General features: G+C 40.7%; 1 protein-coding gene across 6 annotated transcripts; it reads right to left on the bottom strand.

The window, feature by feature from the left end:
* Positions 1 to 4,676: 4,676 nt before the first annotated feature.
* On the bottom strand, positions 4,677 to 10,458 carry ZBED5 (zinc finger BED-type containing 5). 6 transcript variants are annotated; one of them, XM_060399902.1, is made up of 3 exons: positions 9,996 to 10,458; positions 8,042 to 8,154; positions 4,677 to 7,002 (listed from the first exon to the last, which is right to left on the bottom strand). In XM_060399902.1, the coding sequence occupies exon 3, from the start codon at positions 6,827 to 6,829 to the stop codon at positions 4,745 to 4,747; it is 2,085 nt and encodes a 694-aa protein (XP_060255885.1). In that variant the 5' UTR covers positions 6,830 to 7,002; positions 8,042 to 8,154; positions 9,996 to 10,458; the 3' UTR covers positions 4,677 to 4,744. The 6 variants fall into 6 exon arrangements, with proteins under 6 accessions (XP_060255885.1, XP_042088993.1, XP_060255886.1 ...); XM_042233059.1 differs by having other exon boundaries at positions 4,677 to 6,970; XM_060399903.1 differs by having other exon boundaries at positions 4,677 to 6,965.
* Between the last annotated feature and the right edge of the window lie 5,033 nt (positions 10,459 to 15,491).

Below are 15,491 nucleotides of genomic sequence, written 5' to 3'. Positions count from 1 at the left end.
TTTTAAGGAAATAGGGGAGCTTATTAAAGGAATGCTGCTCTAGGGAGTTAAAAGATATTTGCACTCCCATGTTCACAGTAGTATTATTCATAGTAGCCAAAGACAGATATAACCCAAATGTGCATTGATGGATGAATGGATAAAGAAAATGTACACACACACACGGAATACTACTCAGCCTTAAAAAGAGCAAATTTTGACGCATGCTACAACACAGTCAAACCTAGAAGACATTATAAGCAGAATGAAATCAGACAGACTTAAAAGGACAAATACTGTATGATTCCACTATGAGGTCCCAAGATTAGCCAAATTCACAGAGACAGAAAAGTAAGAATGATAAGTGCCAGGGACTAGGGGAGGGGAATTGTGGGGAACTACTATTTAATGTAGACAGTTTCAGTATGGGAAGATGAAAAAGTTCTGGAGATGGATGATGGTGATGGTTGCACAACACTGTCAATGTCCTTAATGTCACTGAACTGTATACTTAAAAGTGCTTAAATTTTGTGTAATGTATATTTTCCTACAAAAAAAAGAAACCTTATATAGAGTAAAACAAAACAAAACAAAAAGTTATTGCCTGATTTAAGTGAGACAAGGATTTTAAAGCTAATTTTCATGTTATAGTATGAATTACATTTCACCTTAATATTTGTACCTTTCAAGTTAGGGAATTCAATTCACTGAGCACTTACAGTATGATTAGAAATTTTCTAAACTCTACGAATGATCCAAAGGAATTCTAAGATACAAGAGATTATAGTTTGTGTATATATATATATAGTATATGTGTGGTATGCAGGTGGCTCAGTGGCAAAGAATCCACCTGCCAATTCAGGAGACAAGGGTTCAATCTGTGGGTTGGGAAGATCCCCTAGTGAAGGAAATGGCAACTTATTGCGGTATTCTTGCCTGGGAAATCCCATGGACAGAGGAGCCTGATGGGCTACAGTCCACGGAGTCTGCTGCAAAAGAGACCAACACAACTTAACAACTGAACAACAACACGTGGTACTACGGCAAGACTGACATAGGAAATGATCCTCATTAAGAAATCTGGGCAGGTGGAAGGGCAGTAGGGAGGGAAGGACTGGGAGTTTGGGATTAGCAGATACAAACTATTATGTATAGGATGAATAAACAAACAACAAGGTCCTATTGTATAGCACAGGGAACTATATTCAATACTCTGTGATAAATCATACTGGAAAAGAATATGAAAAAGATATATATATAAAACTGAATCACTTTTCTGTATAGCAGAAATCAACAGTACACTGTAAATCAACTAAACTTTAATAACATTTTTTAAAAAGACAAAAAAAAAAGAAATCAAGGCAATTTCAATTACAGTTGACCTTTGAACATGGGGTCAGGGGTGCCAACCCTTTACAAAGTTGAAAATCTGCATATAATTTAGTCAGCCCTCTCTAGTCACAGATTTAACTAACCATGGATAGTGTAAATACTCTATATTACTACTGAAAAAAATCTGGGTATAAGCAGACCCAAGCAGTTTAAACCTGTGTTGTTCAAGGGTCAGCTGTGCTTGAAACATGTGACTTAAAACCAGGATAATGTACATTTACTATTATAACTATACTTCAATACAACAAAACAAAAAAGCCATGGAGATCCCTGATAATATCATTTAAACAGATCCAGTCATCCCTGAGGATGACTACTACTACAAACACTGACCAGTAAGTAAACTTTCTTAAGTTGATCTGGCCTTTCTTGGGCTGAGTAGCAGTGGAGGGTGTGGGGGGAGATGGAACAGCCCCAGGTGGGATCTAGTTCCCCAGCCAGGGATCAATCCTGCGCCCACTGCAGTGGAAGCATGGAGTCTTAATCACTGGACTGCCAAGGAAGTCCCTGGTAAGTTTGATTTGGTTCCCTATAAATTACAATTGAGAGCCTTGTCTAATACAACAAACAACTGTTGATATTTTAAGGAAAGTGTAGATCCAGTTAAATTAATTTCAAGAACTGGCAAAAAAAAAAAAAAAAAACTTAGGAAAGCCCTCTTGGGTTGGACACATTATGGGAACTTCACTGTTTCGTGCATAGGCAGGAAGGGTAGCTGTCATTTGAGGGTGCCATGTTATTTAGACCCTAAATATCTCTTGCAATATTAAGGAGAATGCCATTCATTTCTTCCTATGGTTTTCTCTTTTGTGTGAAGGGGTTTTTCAGGCTTCTCTCTAGTTCCAGAGTTTCTAGCATCCAGAACCTAACAGAATACTGGCAGAAGGGCAAAGGGCATTGGGGGTACAAAAGAAAGGGAATCTCAGTGCCCAAGACTTAACTTTGCCTACTTTGGTTGTATTTAAGGAAGGCTGATTCTGAAGCAGGCAGAGTTTGAACATAAAGGAAAAGAAGCTTCTCTTTTGGGATTTAGTCATGGAACTTCAGTAGGTTAGAATACAGAAGTTGCTGTCTGGAACAAGCCTTGCCTATCATTCAATAGGTACAAGACCCACCTTTATGTAGAAAAGTTTATTCTCACTAGCTGTACACAGTACCCACAGATGAGTCCTGACAGGTTATAGAGAAGGTAAGCAGTTGACATCAAGAACCAAGTTGGGTAGTGTTGGCATTAAACAGATCTAGTAGCAGTTAGCAGGGTCTCAAGTCAATAGACTTGGGCTTAAATGCAGAAAAGGAGACTCTCAGAGGAAGCGGTTAGGGATAAAGGATCAGAAAGTGAGAGGTCTTGTATCTCAAGAGGCTGACATCCTGGCCAGGTAACTAAAGCAGAGGCCTGGGTTCAGAAATCACACAAGGAGTCAGGTTCTTCCACTTGAGGAACCAGGCAGATGGACACATGAAAGCATCGCACGTATTTCTTAAAATAGGGTACATTTAATTCTGAGATTAGTACTGCATCTGTCAGTAGTTAGGATGAATCTTTTTAGAGACTGATTTTAGAGATTTTACTTAATAGCAATTTAATCCCTATGCTACATATTTTTATATTAAAACAAGCAGTCATACTTTGATGTAGATGGCTATTCTGGATGAATTTAGAGAAGAAAACACAATGGATTTCAAAGAAAGGAGTACATTTTAGTAGGGAGCTTTTAGCCATAATCCCAAGACATTGTCTGATGCTCTTAGAAATGTTTGAAATGCAATGATGGCTAAAGTACTGCCAGAAAAGACCATTTTAAACTAAGTTCTGCTACTTATTGTGTGACCCTAGGCAAATTAAAAAATTACCTAATCCCACAGGATTGTCATAAAGATTACTAATAACATAAAATCACCTAACTGGGTGACTGAAAGGTAAATAAGTGCTTAATGATGTGACAAAGGAGAAAAGAATCTGGGCTAAAAACACTCAATCTTGCTGCCTCAGATTAGGTCAGGTCCTATAGCCTGGAGTGCTGTTGCGTCTTCACAGAGAATAAAAACTTAGATCGGAAGAGTCAGTGTGGAATGAAGTTTGCCTGGGACATGGTTGAATATGGCAAGAACTAATTTAAGTCACTTATCTGACTACCTGCTGTTAGGAGATTTATATACATACTCATTTCATCTTACTAACTATTCAGAGAAGGCATAATTAAAATTTTACAAATGAGATAATAGGTTCAGGAAGGCTCAGACTGAGCACAGTTGAAAGGCTAGTTAGGGAATTTCCTGGTAGTCCAGTGGTCAAGGATTCTGAGTTCTCACTGCTGTGGGCCTGGGTTCAATCCCTGTTCAGAGAACTAAAATCCTGTATCATGTTCTACCTTGAAAGGGAACTCCTCTTCCTCAAAATGGGAGATAAGTTTGAATAATTAAGATTAAATAAATAATGGCTATCTGTAGCTATCTAGTAGCCTACTACAGGAATAACACAAACTACTACTACAGGAGTAACACAAAAATATTTAACCCGGAGTTGCTGACCTGAAAATGTTTTTCATACTCCCTCCACCTCCCCTAGTATTCAGCTTGAATCAAAGCCCTGACATTCTCCAGTAACTTCTGCCTAATGGCCACACTAAATTCTAGGTAACTGAATAACTGAGACAAGACCACAGAGAATAGTATCAATACAAAAGAACAAACAAATATAACTACCATATCCTATTCCTTTTTCACTGGTTCATTTTCACCAATGTTTTTTCCTTTATTTAGCCTCTACTTTAGCAAGGTCTTCTACCAGATAATGGAGACACAGAGCTGGATAAGACCACATAACAGCTCAGTCCAGTAACACTGGGAATTATGAGAATACCAAGAGGTTCACAGCTGAGACATACACAAAAAATAGATAAAGAGAATGCAAATACCGAATATAAATTAAATCAATGGGTTGAAAAGCAAATAGGAGTTTTTCAGGAATGAAGGAGAAGGAATGGTTTTTTGACACCTGAAAGCATGAAACAGTGATATGTTTAGGTAAGAAGGTCCCTGTGACTGGAGAGCTACAGGGTGGCATGGTTAGAAAGACTGGCAGGGATGAGATCCTGAAAAGAAATGTCATGCTAAGGAACTGTAACTTTATCCTGTGAGTCAGTATTTCCCACAGCCATCACCATGGACCCCTTTGAAATTACAATGTGAAGAAGAATCACCAACAGTAGTGCGTGTTTAATTTGTGATTCTTTACCTTTCTTAAAATCTAAAAAGTATAAAAAATTTGAATAATTTTATTTAAAACCCCAAGATACCATCAGTGAAGTAAATCATCTTTTATTTTTCATCTTATATTTGGCTATCCAGAGGCATGCATAACCCTCCAACTTTAATGAGAACAATGTTTTTGTGTCTTTTTATCACATATTCGCTTAATATTAGGTGTAATGTTGCTAAGTCGGATCCGCATATGAGGTGCAGCATCAAGTCTTTTCCTGTATTTTGTTTTTGTGGCAGCATAATATGAAAAGCCTGTCTCACACAGGTGCATTGTAGCAAAAGGAAGAAGTACTCGAACTGCACGCCGTGCAACACTTGGGTACTCCTGAATTAGGCTACTCCAAAAATCATTTAGGGAAAGTTCACTGAAATTTTGTTTCACTTGAGAATCAGATGTTAAATCAATCAGGCTCTCATAGTCCCGTGCCACTAACGAGGCTGGTTTAACAGTTACTGTAAATGGATTTCGAACCCAAGCATGACTGTCATTTGTTACAGGAAAATATTTTAACAGAGTAGAACGCAAACCCCTTAGGTGCTGCACAATGGCACTGCAAATATCTTTATCAACTGTGGAATTAATTTCAGTCAAAAAGTCACTGAGTGTAGGGAAACAATCAAAGTTTTCTTCTTCGACAGATGAGGCCCAAAATTCCAATTTTCTTAACAATGATGACATTTTATCAAATACTGTAAAAACTGTCACATTTTTTCCTTGCATTGACAGATTAACCTCATTTAATTTAGTAAAAATATCTGCAAGATATGCAAGTCTTAGCAGCCAAGATGAATTAGTTAAACAATCAGACAGTCGAAAAGCAGAATCCATGAAAACCAACAGTTCACGACGAAGCTCAAAAAGTCTCACAAGAACTTTACCTCGGGAAAGCCACCTTACCTCTGTATTTAGAAGAAGTGCTGTATGCTGGGCACCCATTTCTTCACATAAAATTTTTAGTAGTCTGGATTGATGTGGTCGAGCTTTAATGTAATTGATGATTTGTACTGCCTGATCTAGCACATTTTTCAGAGACGCAGGCATTGTTTTAACTGCTAGTGCATGTCTATATAATAGGCAGTGACTACTGGTGCTTTCGGGAGCCACATATTTTATCAAGGTGACAGCCTCAGCAATTTTCCCATCCATTGCCCTAGAAGCATCACTACAAACATCAACACATTTTTCCCATTCAATTTCATGTTTCTGCATAAAACTGTTGATGCAGTTGAAAATTTCTTCACCAGTGGCATTACTTTGCAAAGATTCACATAAGAGTAGGTCTTCCTCAATAGACTTATTAAACCTGTAACGAACAAACACAAGCAGCACAGCAAGTCCTGAAACATCAGCTGATTCATCTAGTTGCAGTGAAAACCCATCACAAATTTTCAGTCTACAAACAAGTTCCTCTTCAATGTCAGCAGCTAGATCCTTAATTCGACGAGCAACGGTACTGTTTGATAGTTGTACTGCATCTATTTTTTTACTATACTGTTCGTCAAACATCCGCATCACAACATCTTTTGCACAAGGCTTGATAAGCAATTCTCCAATAGTATGAGCCTCTCCACTCAGGGCTATATGGTAACTTACATTGTATGATGCTTCTGTAGCACTTTCATTATCTGTATTGACAATTTTAGGTGTTGGGGGTTTATTATTTTCAGGTGAATCAAGATGTTGCTTGAAAAAACTTATGTCTTTGTCTTTATATGCAGCATGTTTAGTTTCCAAATGTCTTCGAAGCTTACTAGGGGCCAAAGAGCTATTTGATAAAATTTTCTTACATAATACACACTGAGCATGAGGTGCATCTCTATTTCCAAAGTAAGTAAATCCAAAAGACAAATAACTTTCATCATATTTTCTTCTTTTTGGTTTCTTACTAAAAGTAGTTATTTTGTTGGAATTAGACATAAATTTGACCCTGGAAAGCTCACCTTCTGAATTTTTAGAAACTGAAGGCTGCAACTGCTCATCTTCACTTTGTAATATTCCAACCTTTTGATCATGTGATTCAGACACAATTTGATAACAAAAAGATTCTACTTCTTGTTTAAGACTTCCTTGTTTCAGTAACAGATCCATAGGCAATGAATTTGTGGTACAAAACATGGTTAATTTACCATAAACACTGAGTATCACAAATGTGTTGACATTATAAGACAGGATACATAGAAAATGAGCAATCATCAAAGAGATGATATATAGCAACACATCAGTTAATTTGTAAATGCTGCCTATGCATCAATGCGCAGATGGAACATCACACGTTCGTGTATCAGGTGATCTCTCATTCGACTTCCTGGTGCTCTCGGGTATGGCACACCTTTTCTTAAAGGTAGATTATCACATAAAAATAAAAGCTATAGAAATGAGTTTAGTAGTCTTAAACTTACATTTTAAAATAAATTATAAAGAAAAAGCTATTGTTAGCATTTATCTTTTTCTCACAACGCTCATTGACTTAGATAACATTAATACTCTATAAAACATAGTTTGGGAACCACTGGACCAAGAAATAATAAAGAGCTGAAAAGCGTATTTTTAAGGAAGCGATCTTGAGGTCCCATGGCAGGGTTGGCCAATTTTCCCCATAAAGTACCATATGATAAATATTTTTTACTTGGTGGGCCATATGGTCTCTACTGCAACTACTCAACTCTGTAGTTGGAGAATGGCAGCAGCCATAGACAATACGTTAGAAGGGCACAGCTGTGTTCCAATAAATCTCTATTTTCAAAAACAGGCAGCATAGGGCCATAATTCACCCACTGTATACCCTTTCACTGTATACAGTATCTTGGAGCTTTCTGATGCCTACTGCCATTAGATACACTCTTTGTTGACACTGTTACACATCTTAAGGCTTCTTTCAGGGCTCATAACTATTCTGCCAAGCTACTTCAAAAACACACAAACAGCTCAAAGTTTTGCAAGATACAGAATTCTGTTATATCTAAATATTGTGTGTTAACACTGAAAAATAAACTATATTCCAAAAATTAGCTACTATTTCTTTGGACTTAAAATTACATAAATATTTATATTATCCCAAATTAGACTCATTCAAAGTAATACATATATTTTACTAAGTACTCAGCATCCTATTATTCTTTAGGTGAAGGCTTAACAAGGACCTAAAGAAAACATAAACTCTCATTTTAATAGGTTTATTCCTCATATAATACTTTTTAAAAAGCATCATAAAATGGAACGGTAATGCAAATTTTAGGACTTCTAAAGAATACTAGCTTTATAAGGTAAGGCATTCAAATTTAGTGTCTATCTAAATGTAGTTACTTTTGATTTAAACTATGATTTGGCTACAGAGTAACCTTTGGATTCTTATATTAGATCCTGAATCAAAAGGGTTTTCCCATTAACAGCTAGAGGGTAAGATACCTGAAGTGAGGAGCACTCTCTTCTGCAATCACTCTCCACCTTGGAAGCTTGAAATGCAGACTCTTCAAAAAAATAAAATTAAGGGAAAGGGTAGAAGGGGAGTAACCAAAAGCCTAGAATGAGAAAAATTAAAATTAGACACTGTAAAAATAGAACTAACTACAAACCTCTAAGATGACCAATCTTTACAATTTATTTTAGAGCCAGGCAGTGCAAATGATTCTTCACTGAAATGCAGATCTTAGACTGAAATAGAAGATGTCTAACATAATAAAAGTGCTAATATTTTATCTTATTTAATACTTTGGTAATTCCATTGTTTTGAAATGCTTCTCCATGACTTCAGAGAAAGACATAAAATTCTCAGAAACTAAACCTAACTTTTTCAAGTATAGCCACAACTTAATGTCTCTAAAACTAAGCATTTTAAGTAATCTAAAATGGAATTATACACGGAAAGGTTACAAGAACTATGCCTTTTTGTTATAAACACTCTCTTCTCAATAACCAAGATCCTTAAGGTTACTAACATTCACTGAGTGATCATTGTTTACTATGTGCCAGTAACTGCTAAATCCCTTATAGATGAGCTCATTTAATCCTCAAAACGAATTTGAGAGTTAGGGGCTATTATTAACAATCCTTTAAGGATGAACAAATGGGAGCTTAAGTCCCCTGCTAAGTTAAGGCATCTGTGAAGAATTAACAATACCCAGAAAGTTCGACTGCAGAGCCCACGTGCCTCGTCATTGCTTGTGTGTCCCCAAATACTCTTAATTTCACAAGCACTAAAAATCTGGGACCAGGAGTTGGACGGTGCACAGAGAAATGAATGATCTATACCATGGGTTATTACTGCCAGAAAGTCGAGGGTCTCAAACTGGCAGCAGAATGCCGTACACCTTCATTATTGGCAGCTAAAGAGCAGACTGTTCTACCACAGTCCCGAGTGGGCCTTAGTTGCAGATAACTTCGTGGAGTCAATGGGTGTCCTAAAAGTTTACAATCTCTCTCCCTGGCTACTAGGGAAGGACACGAGTGGTGCGCTTTGTTTTCAGGAACGAGGGCCTAATCTCCACATTTTCAGAGGTGCTCTCCTGAATCTTTCGAGGACAAAGAGGCTGGACTCCCTAAAGAGTAAAGTTTCTATTTGACTCCCTGAAAAGGAGCGGGGGGAACCCTCATCTTTTGTTTCTTCTGGCTAAACTGACAGGTAACACCATCCATTCACCCCCTCCCTCGGGTGGTTCCTGCTCTGAACAATACCCTTGGGGCAGGAGGGCTGGGGAGGAGGGCAGACTGTTCAAAAAGCTGAGGCAGAAAGTGGGCACGGACACCCCATCGAGTACCTAAGTGCTTTTTAAAACGGTCACTTCGATGGGCTGCCCAGCCAGCTATATCCCTCGGCTCCTCCTTGTCACAGGTGCGCGCTGCCAGCCACAGCTGGGGCTGGCTTCCTGTGGGAATCCACCCTCGCCTACGGAACTCCTCTCGCGTCCCCGGGCGGTCGCCTTAGCTAACAACCACAGGAAACCGTCTCAGAACCCGACACTATCTTTCTCATCTCCATCGGCGATGAAGAGAATGGTCTCTGCTGCGGCTGGGCTGCAGAGCAGCGCCGCGGTCCCCAGCAGCGCCGGCGCCCGCCATTTTACAAAGCTCACGGCAGCGGCCATTTCAGAGCGCACCACTCAGCCGCCACGGCGGCTCTGGTCCTCACCTTCACCGAGGCCTGAACGGGGTCAAGAGCCAGTCGTCGCGGACTGGAAGGGGGAGGGGGGAGGGAGGAAGGGAGAAAATGAAAAACAAAACAGAGGGAAGAAGGATTCGGGGGGCCGGGCGATGCTCTCAGCTCAGGGATATCGCCTATGCCACCTCCATAGACATCCGATTCGCGGCTGGCGCGGTCGCTTGTCTGAAGATAAATTTAGCACACTAGGGCACCCCCACTTACAGTCTCCACGAGCGACTTTGCCGCCGCCCAATCAGCGCCAGAATTGCTCCCCGCCACCTATCCGCGCTGAGCAGTGGGGCGGGACCAAAGGAAAGGACCAAGGTCGGTTGAGGAGCCGGCCAGCCGCAGCCGCCGCTATCGCTCTGGTTTAGGGCGTTCGCTTGAGGCTGAGCTAATACCCGACGAGAAGCGATAGTTTTCAGATATCCCTGGGTTCGAGCAGCCCGGGCGCTTGTTTACAATGCAGAGTCCTGGGTGCTGCGAGATAGCATTTGTGATCCTGTAGCGCTGGATTGGCTTCGAGAAACCTGCGTGCCTTTATGCAGTAGGGCTCAGCCCCGGTGTTGATTTGAGTGCATTTGCAGAGCCTCGGCTGCTGGTCCTTTCACGCGCTCTTTGTTCCCGGAGCCGCACCCCAAGCCCAGGTTGCGCAACTGCCTCCTCTTTTCCTTGTTTTCCCACTGGAATCTGGGCAGAAAACGCCCTCTCTCTTCCCCGCCCCTCCCAGAAGCTGGCGTGTCGGGGGCCCCTAGTGGGCCGAGCTGAGAGCTGAGCGACATGTCGCCGGGGCGCTGCACTCTCCCGAGCTCCCTGGTGACCCCAGATCGGGTCGGGAGCCACATGTAGGAATATGTAGGGATGGCGGCGTTTCAGCTGTGTCAATGGGAAAGAGTCCGCTTGCTGTGTCTCTGCACCCTCCGCTAGTGGCTCTCTCCCCGAGGAATGCCCAGCGCTCTAGAACACTGTTTGATAGCTGCTGCTGCTAAGTCGCTTTAGTCGTGTCCGACTCTGCGACCCCATAGACGGCAGCCCACCAGGCTCCCCCGTTCCTACTTCGGGTGTTTTAAGCTCAGTTCTCCTATCCCCCTCCCCTGTTTTTAAAAACAAAACAGCAAAAGGCTTCGAGCCGTGTATTCAATTCTATTTTGTGTGAGATCTGTCGTGGAGACGTGCAGTCTGTTTTTCCAAATTGGCATCTTGAAATATGCACACTTCTTGGAAGGAATTTGTTGACATACGGGTAGCATTAAACAGTGAGTCCAATGGTTTGCAATATTTTAGATTTTCAAGGCCCCATAGAAATAACCAAGTCAAGAAAGTTGAATCTTGTTTTCAGGCGCTGCGCCAATGATAGGAAATTCCTAACTTGTGGTCAAAACCAAGGGCAGCTTTTGTTTTTCCTAACTTTGCTCTTCTTGGACATGTGAATAAATTTCTTCGGCATTGAAAGACGTCTAGCCTCTTATTCAGCAGAATCTTTGGGAGGACTGAACTAGATGATTTCCTAAGACTGATAATATATGTCAACATTTGGTTCTTAATGTTTTACAGTCATTTCAGCAACTTCAGAACTTTGCCTCATGATAGACTGTCCATTGGAGAAGGCAGTGGAACCCCACTCCAGTACTCTTGCCTGGAAAATCCCAGGGACGGGGAGCCTGGTGGGCTGCCATCTGTGGGGTCGCACAGAGTCGGACACGACTGAAGCGACTTAGCAGCAGCAGACTATCCATATGTCTTCATTATTATTTTAAAATTATTCCTGTTAAATTGGTTTCATTTGAGCTTTTGAACCACCAAGGGGGGAATCACTTTGCTGAAGGGGCGGAATTTTACTTGAAGAGCAAAGATCACATTGTAATTGAAGGAATTGTCTAGCTCTTAACAATATTGGAAAAATTCCCCACATTTTCATAAGTTTTCTATTTCAGAAGGGCCTTTTACAAATATGCTCCCAATTTAATCTTCACACATCTGGTTTACATTTTCATGGAATGAAATAATTCAAGACATTCAGCTGATAACAAATTCAACTGAAGTGAAGTCTGAAATTTAACCTTGGTCCTAAAATCTGCAGTCTGATCAGTAAGGGGCTTGAAAGGAGAAATTTTTCTGTAGTTGCTTAGTCAATAGATTATTATAGAATGTTGGTTGCTGAGACAGATAAAATATACAGGCAATGTGAAACTCTGACCAATAGTGGTAATGGGTAGCATTTACTGAATACACAGTGTGGGCAGGGGCTATTCTATCTACACACTTTCTAAAGTATTAGCTCATTTACTATTTACAACCCTATCAGATGTTGTTTAGTCACTAAATCGTGCAACCCCAGGAACTGCAGCATATCAGGCTTCCCTGTCCTTCACTGTCTCATGGAGCTTGCTCAAACTCGTGTCCATTGAATCGGTGATGCCATCCAACCATTTCATCCTCTGTCGTCCCCTTCTTCTGCCCTCAGTCTTTCCCAGCATCAGGATCTTTTCCAATCAGTCAATTCTTCAGATCAGTTGGTCAAAGGATTGGAGCTTCAGCTTCAGCACCAGTCCTTCCAATGAATATTCAGGGTTGTTGATTTCCTTTAGGATCGAATGGTTTGATCTCCTTGCAGTCCAAGGGACTCTCAAGAGTCTTCTCCAGCACCACAGTTCGAGAGCATCAATTCTTTGGTGCTCAATCTTCTTTATGGTCCAACTCTCACAACTGTACATGACTATGGGAAAAATATAGCTTTGACTATACGGACTTTTGTTGAGAAAGTGATGTCTCTGCTTTTTAATATGCTGTTTAGATTTGTCATAGCTTTTTCTTCCAAGGGGCAAGTGTGTTTTATTTCATGGCTGCAGTCACAGTCCACAGTGATTATGGAGCCCAGGAAAAGAAAATATGTCACTGTTTCCACTTTTTCCCCTTCTATTTGCCATGAAGTGGTGGGACCAGATGCCGTGATCTTAGTTTTTTGAATGTTGAGTTTTAAGCCAGTTTTTTCACTCTCTTCTTTCACCTTCATCAAGAGGCTCTTTAGTTCCTCTTCCCTTTCTGCCATTAGAGTGGTATCATGTGCATATCTGATATTTCTCCCAGCAGTCTTGATGCCAGCTTTTGATTCATCCAGCCCTGCATTTCACATGGTGTGCTCTGCATATAAGTTAAATAAGCAGGATGACAACATATGTACTTGACATACTCCTTTCCCAATTTTGAACCAGACTGTTGTTCCATGTCCGGTTCTAACTGTTGCTTCTTGCTGTGTACTGGTTTCTCAGGAGACAGAAAATGTGGTCTGGTATTCCCATCTCTTTTAGAATTTTCTACAGTTTGTTGTGATCCACAGTCAAAGGCTTTAGCATAGTCAGTGAAGCAGAAGTAATTTTTCTGGAATTCCCTTGTTTTCTCTATGATCCCATGGATCTAAATCCAGTTTGTACATCTGGAAGTTCTCAGTTCACATACTGCTGAAGCCTAGCTTGAAGCATTTTGAACATTACCTTGCAAGTATGTGAAGTGCAATTATATGGTAGTTTGAGCATTATTCGGCATTGCCCTTCTTTGGGATTAGAATGAAAACTGACCTTTCCCAGTATTATGGCCATTGCTGAGTTTTCCAAATTTGTTGACCTATTGAGTTCAGCACTTTAACAGCATCATCTTTTAGGATTTTAAATAGCTCATCTGGAATTCCATCACCTCCACGAGGAGGTTGTTGGTTGTAATGCTTCCTAATGCCCTCTTGACTTCACACTCCAGGATGTCTGGCTCTAGGTGAGTGATCATGCCATTGTGGTTATCCAAGTCATTAAGACCTTTTTGGAGAAGGCAATGGCACCCCACTCCAGTACTCTTGCCTGGAAAATCCCATGGACAGAGGAGCCTGGTAGGTTGCAGTCCATGGGGTCGCTAAGAGTCGGACACGACTGAGCGACTTCACTTTGACTTTTCACTTTCATGCATTGGAGAAGGAAATGGCAACCCACTCCAGTATTCTTGCCTAGAGAATCCCAGGGATGGGGGAGCCTGGGGGGCTGCTGTCTATGGGGTCGCACAGAGTCGGACACGACTGAAGCGACTTAGCAGCAGCAAGACCTTTTTTATACAGTTCTTCTGTGTGTTCTTGCCTCCTCTTCTTAATCTCTTCTGCTTCTTTAGGTTCTTGCTGTTTTTGTCCTTTATTTTGCCTATCAGATGACAAATCCTGTTTTACAGATAAGGAAATTGAGCATGGATTGGTAAATAAATTGCCCAAGTTCCCATAGCTAATTGGCATCTGAGTGGCATATTTCCATGTCTGCCACAATGTGTCACCAAGATTAGGTACAATGAAGTTGTGGAAACTATAAGCTATGTGTGCCTAAGTGGGGTGTGCTCATGCATATTAATATCAAGCAGTAAATGATTTCAAATAAGATTTAAATCAGTCCTGAATATTCATTGGAAGGACTGATGTTGAAGCTGAAACTCCAATACTTTGACCACCTGATGCGAAGAGCTGCCTCATTTGAAAAGACCCAGTGCTGGGAAAGATTGAAGGTGGGAGGAGAAGGGGGCGACAGAGGATGAGATGGTTGGATGGCATCACTGACTCAATTCATCATGGACATGAGTTTGAGTAAACTCTGGGAGTTGGTGATGGACAGGGAGGCCTGGTGTGCTGCAGTCCATGGGGTTGCAAAGAGTCGGAGACGACTGAGCGACTGGACTGAACTGAATATATTGGGTAAGCAGGTAGAGCTTCACCATTAAAAAGGAACTTGGTTAGTTACTTGGAGCTCAAGGAAAATCATCTTGGGGAGTAGTAACAGGAATTTTGACTGATATACCACATTTGAAGTCTTATGTGCTGGAAGAGGTCTGAGATAGCAATTCTGTTCATGTTGGTTGTGTGAGTTAATTTGCACTGCAGTTAGGTTTGCTGAAAGCAGATGATGAGACAGGAAGGTCTGGAGTCAGTATTGTAGGATGGAGTGTCCCACTCTGCCCTTTGTACTTCTTCCTCCCTCAAATAGTATATGGCAGCCATGGGCAGGGCAGGACCCAAAGCTGAGGCAGACCCTGAATGTGCTGACAGCTGAAGGCCATCTGCTTATCATACCTTTGGCCCCTGAGCAGGGAGGCAAGTCCTTTCTTGAAGAAGGATCTGAGTGGCACATTTCCATGCCTGCCACAACATGTCACCTTTGATATACAAGTGGTAAATTAATACAATTTTCATTATTTCTGTAAAAGTTAATAATAACTGTGGTGTTGTATACTTTGTGAACTTTTGAGATCTTCTGGGGGGAGGGTCGGGGTTTAGGGTGTTGGGGGAGGGGAAATTGGATGAAGGCGGTCAAAAGGTACAAATTTCCAGTTATAAGATAGATAGTATGAAGGGTGAAATGTACAATAAGATAAGTGTAATTAACACTGCTGTATGTTGTACATGAAAAGTTAGAGTAAATCCCAAGTTCTCATCACAAGATAACACTTTTTCTTTAACTTTGTATATGTATGAGATGATGGATGCTCACTAGTGAAAACCACTTTGTGAGGTCCGTAAATCAAATCCTAATGTTGTACATTTTAAACCTGTATCGTGTGGTATGTCAATTTAATTTCAATAAAACTGGAAGAAAAAAGATATATGGAACTTTTAAGAGAATTTTGTGACCACAAGTAGGAGATGTGTTTATTTATTTAAAATTAAATTTATTTATTTCTATTGTGTTGAGTCTTCAT

The sequence above is a fragment of the Ovis aries genome, chromosome 15 (assembly GCF_016772045.2).
Source record: "Ovis aries strain OAR_USU_Benz2616 breed Rambouillet chromosome 15, ARS-UI_Ramb_v3.0, whole genome shotgun sequence".
In the NCBI taxonomy this organism is placed as follows: Eukaryota; Metazoa; Chordata; class Mammalia; order Artiodactyla; family Bovidae; genus Ovis; species Ovis aries.
Note: the sequence above shows the minus strand (reverse complement) of the source record. Positions and strands in the feature narration are given on the sequence as shown.

Coding starts and splice junctions, on each gene's coding strand:
- ZBED5 (XM_060399902.1), bottom strand. CDS start 6,829: ATGATTGCTCATTTTCTATGTATCCTGTCTTATAATGTCAACACATTT.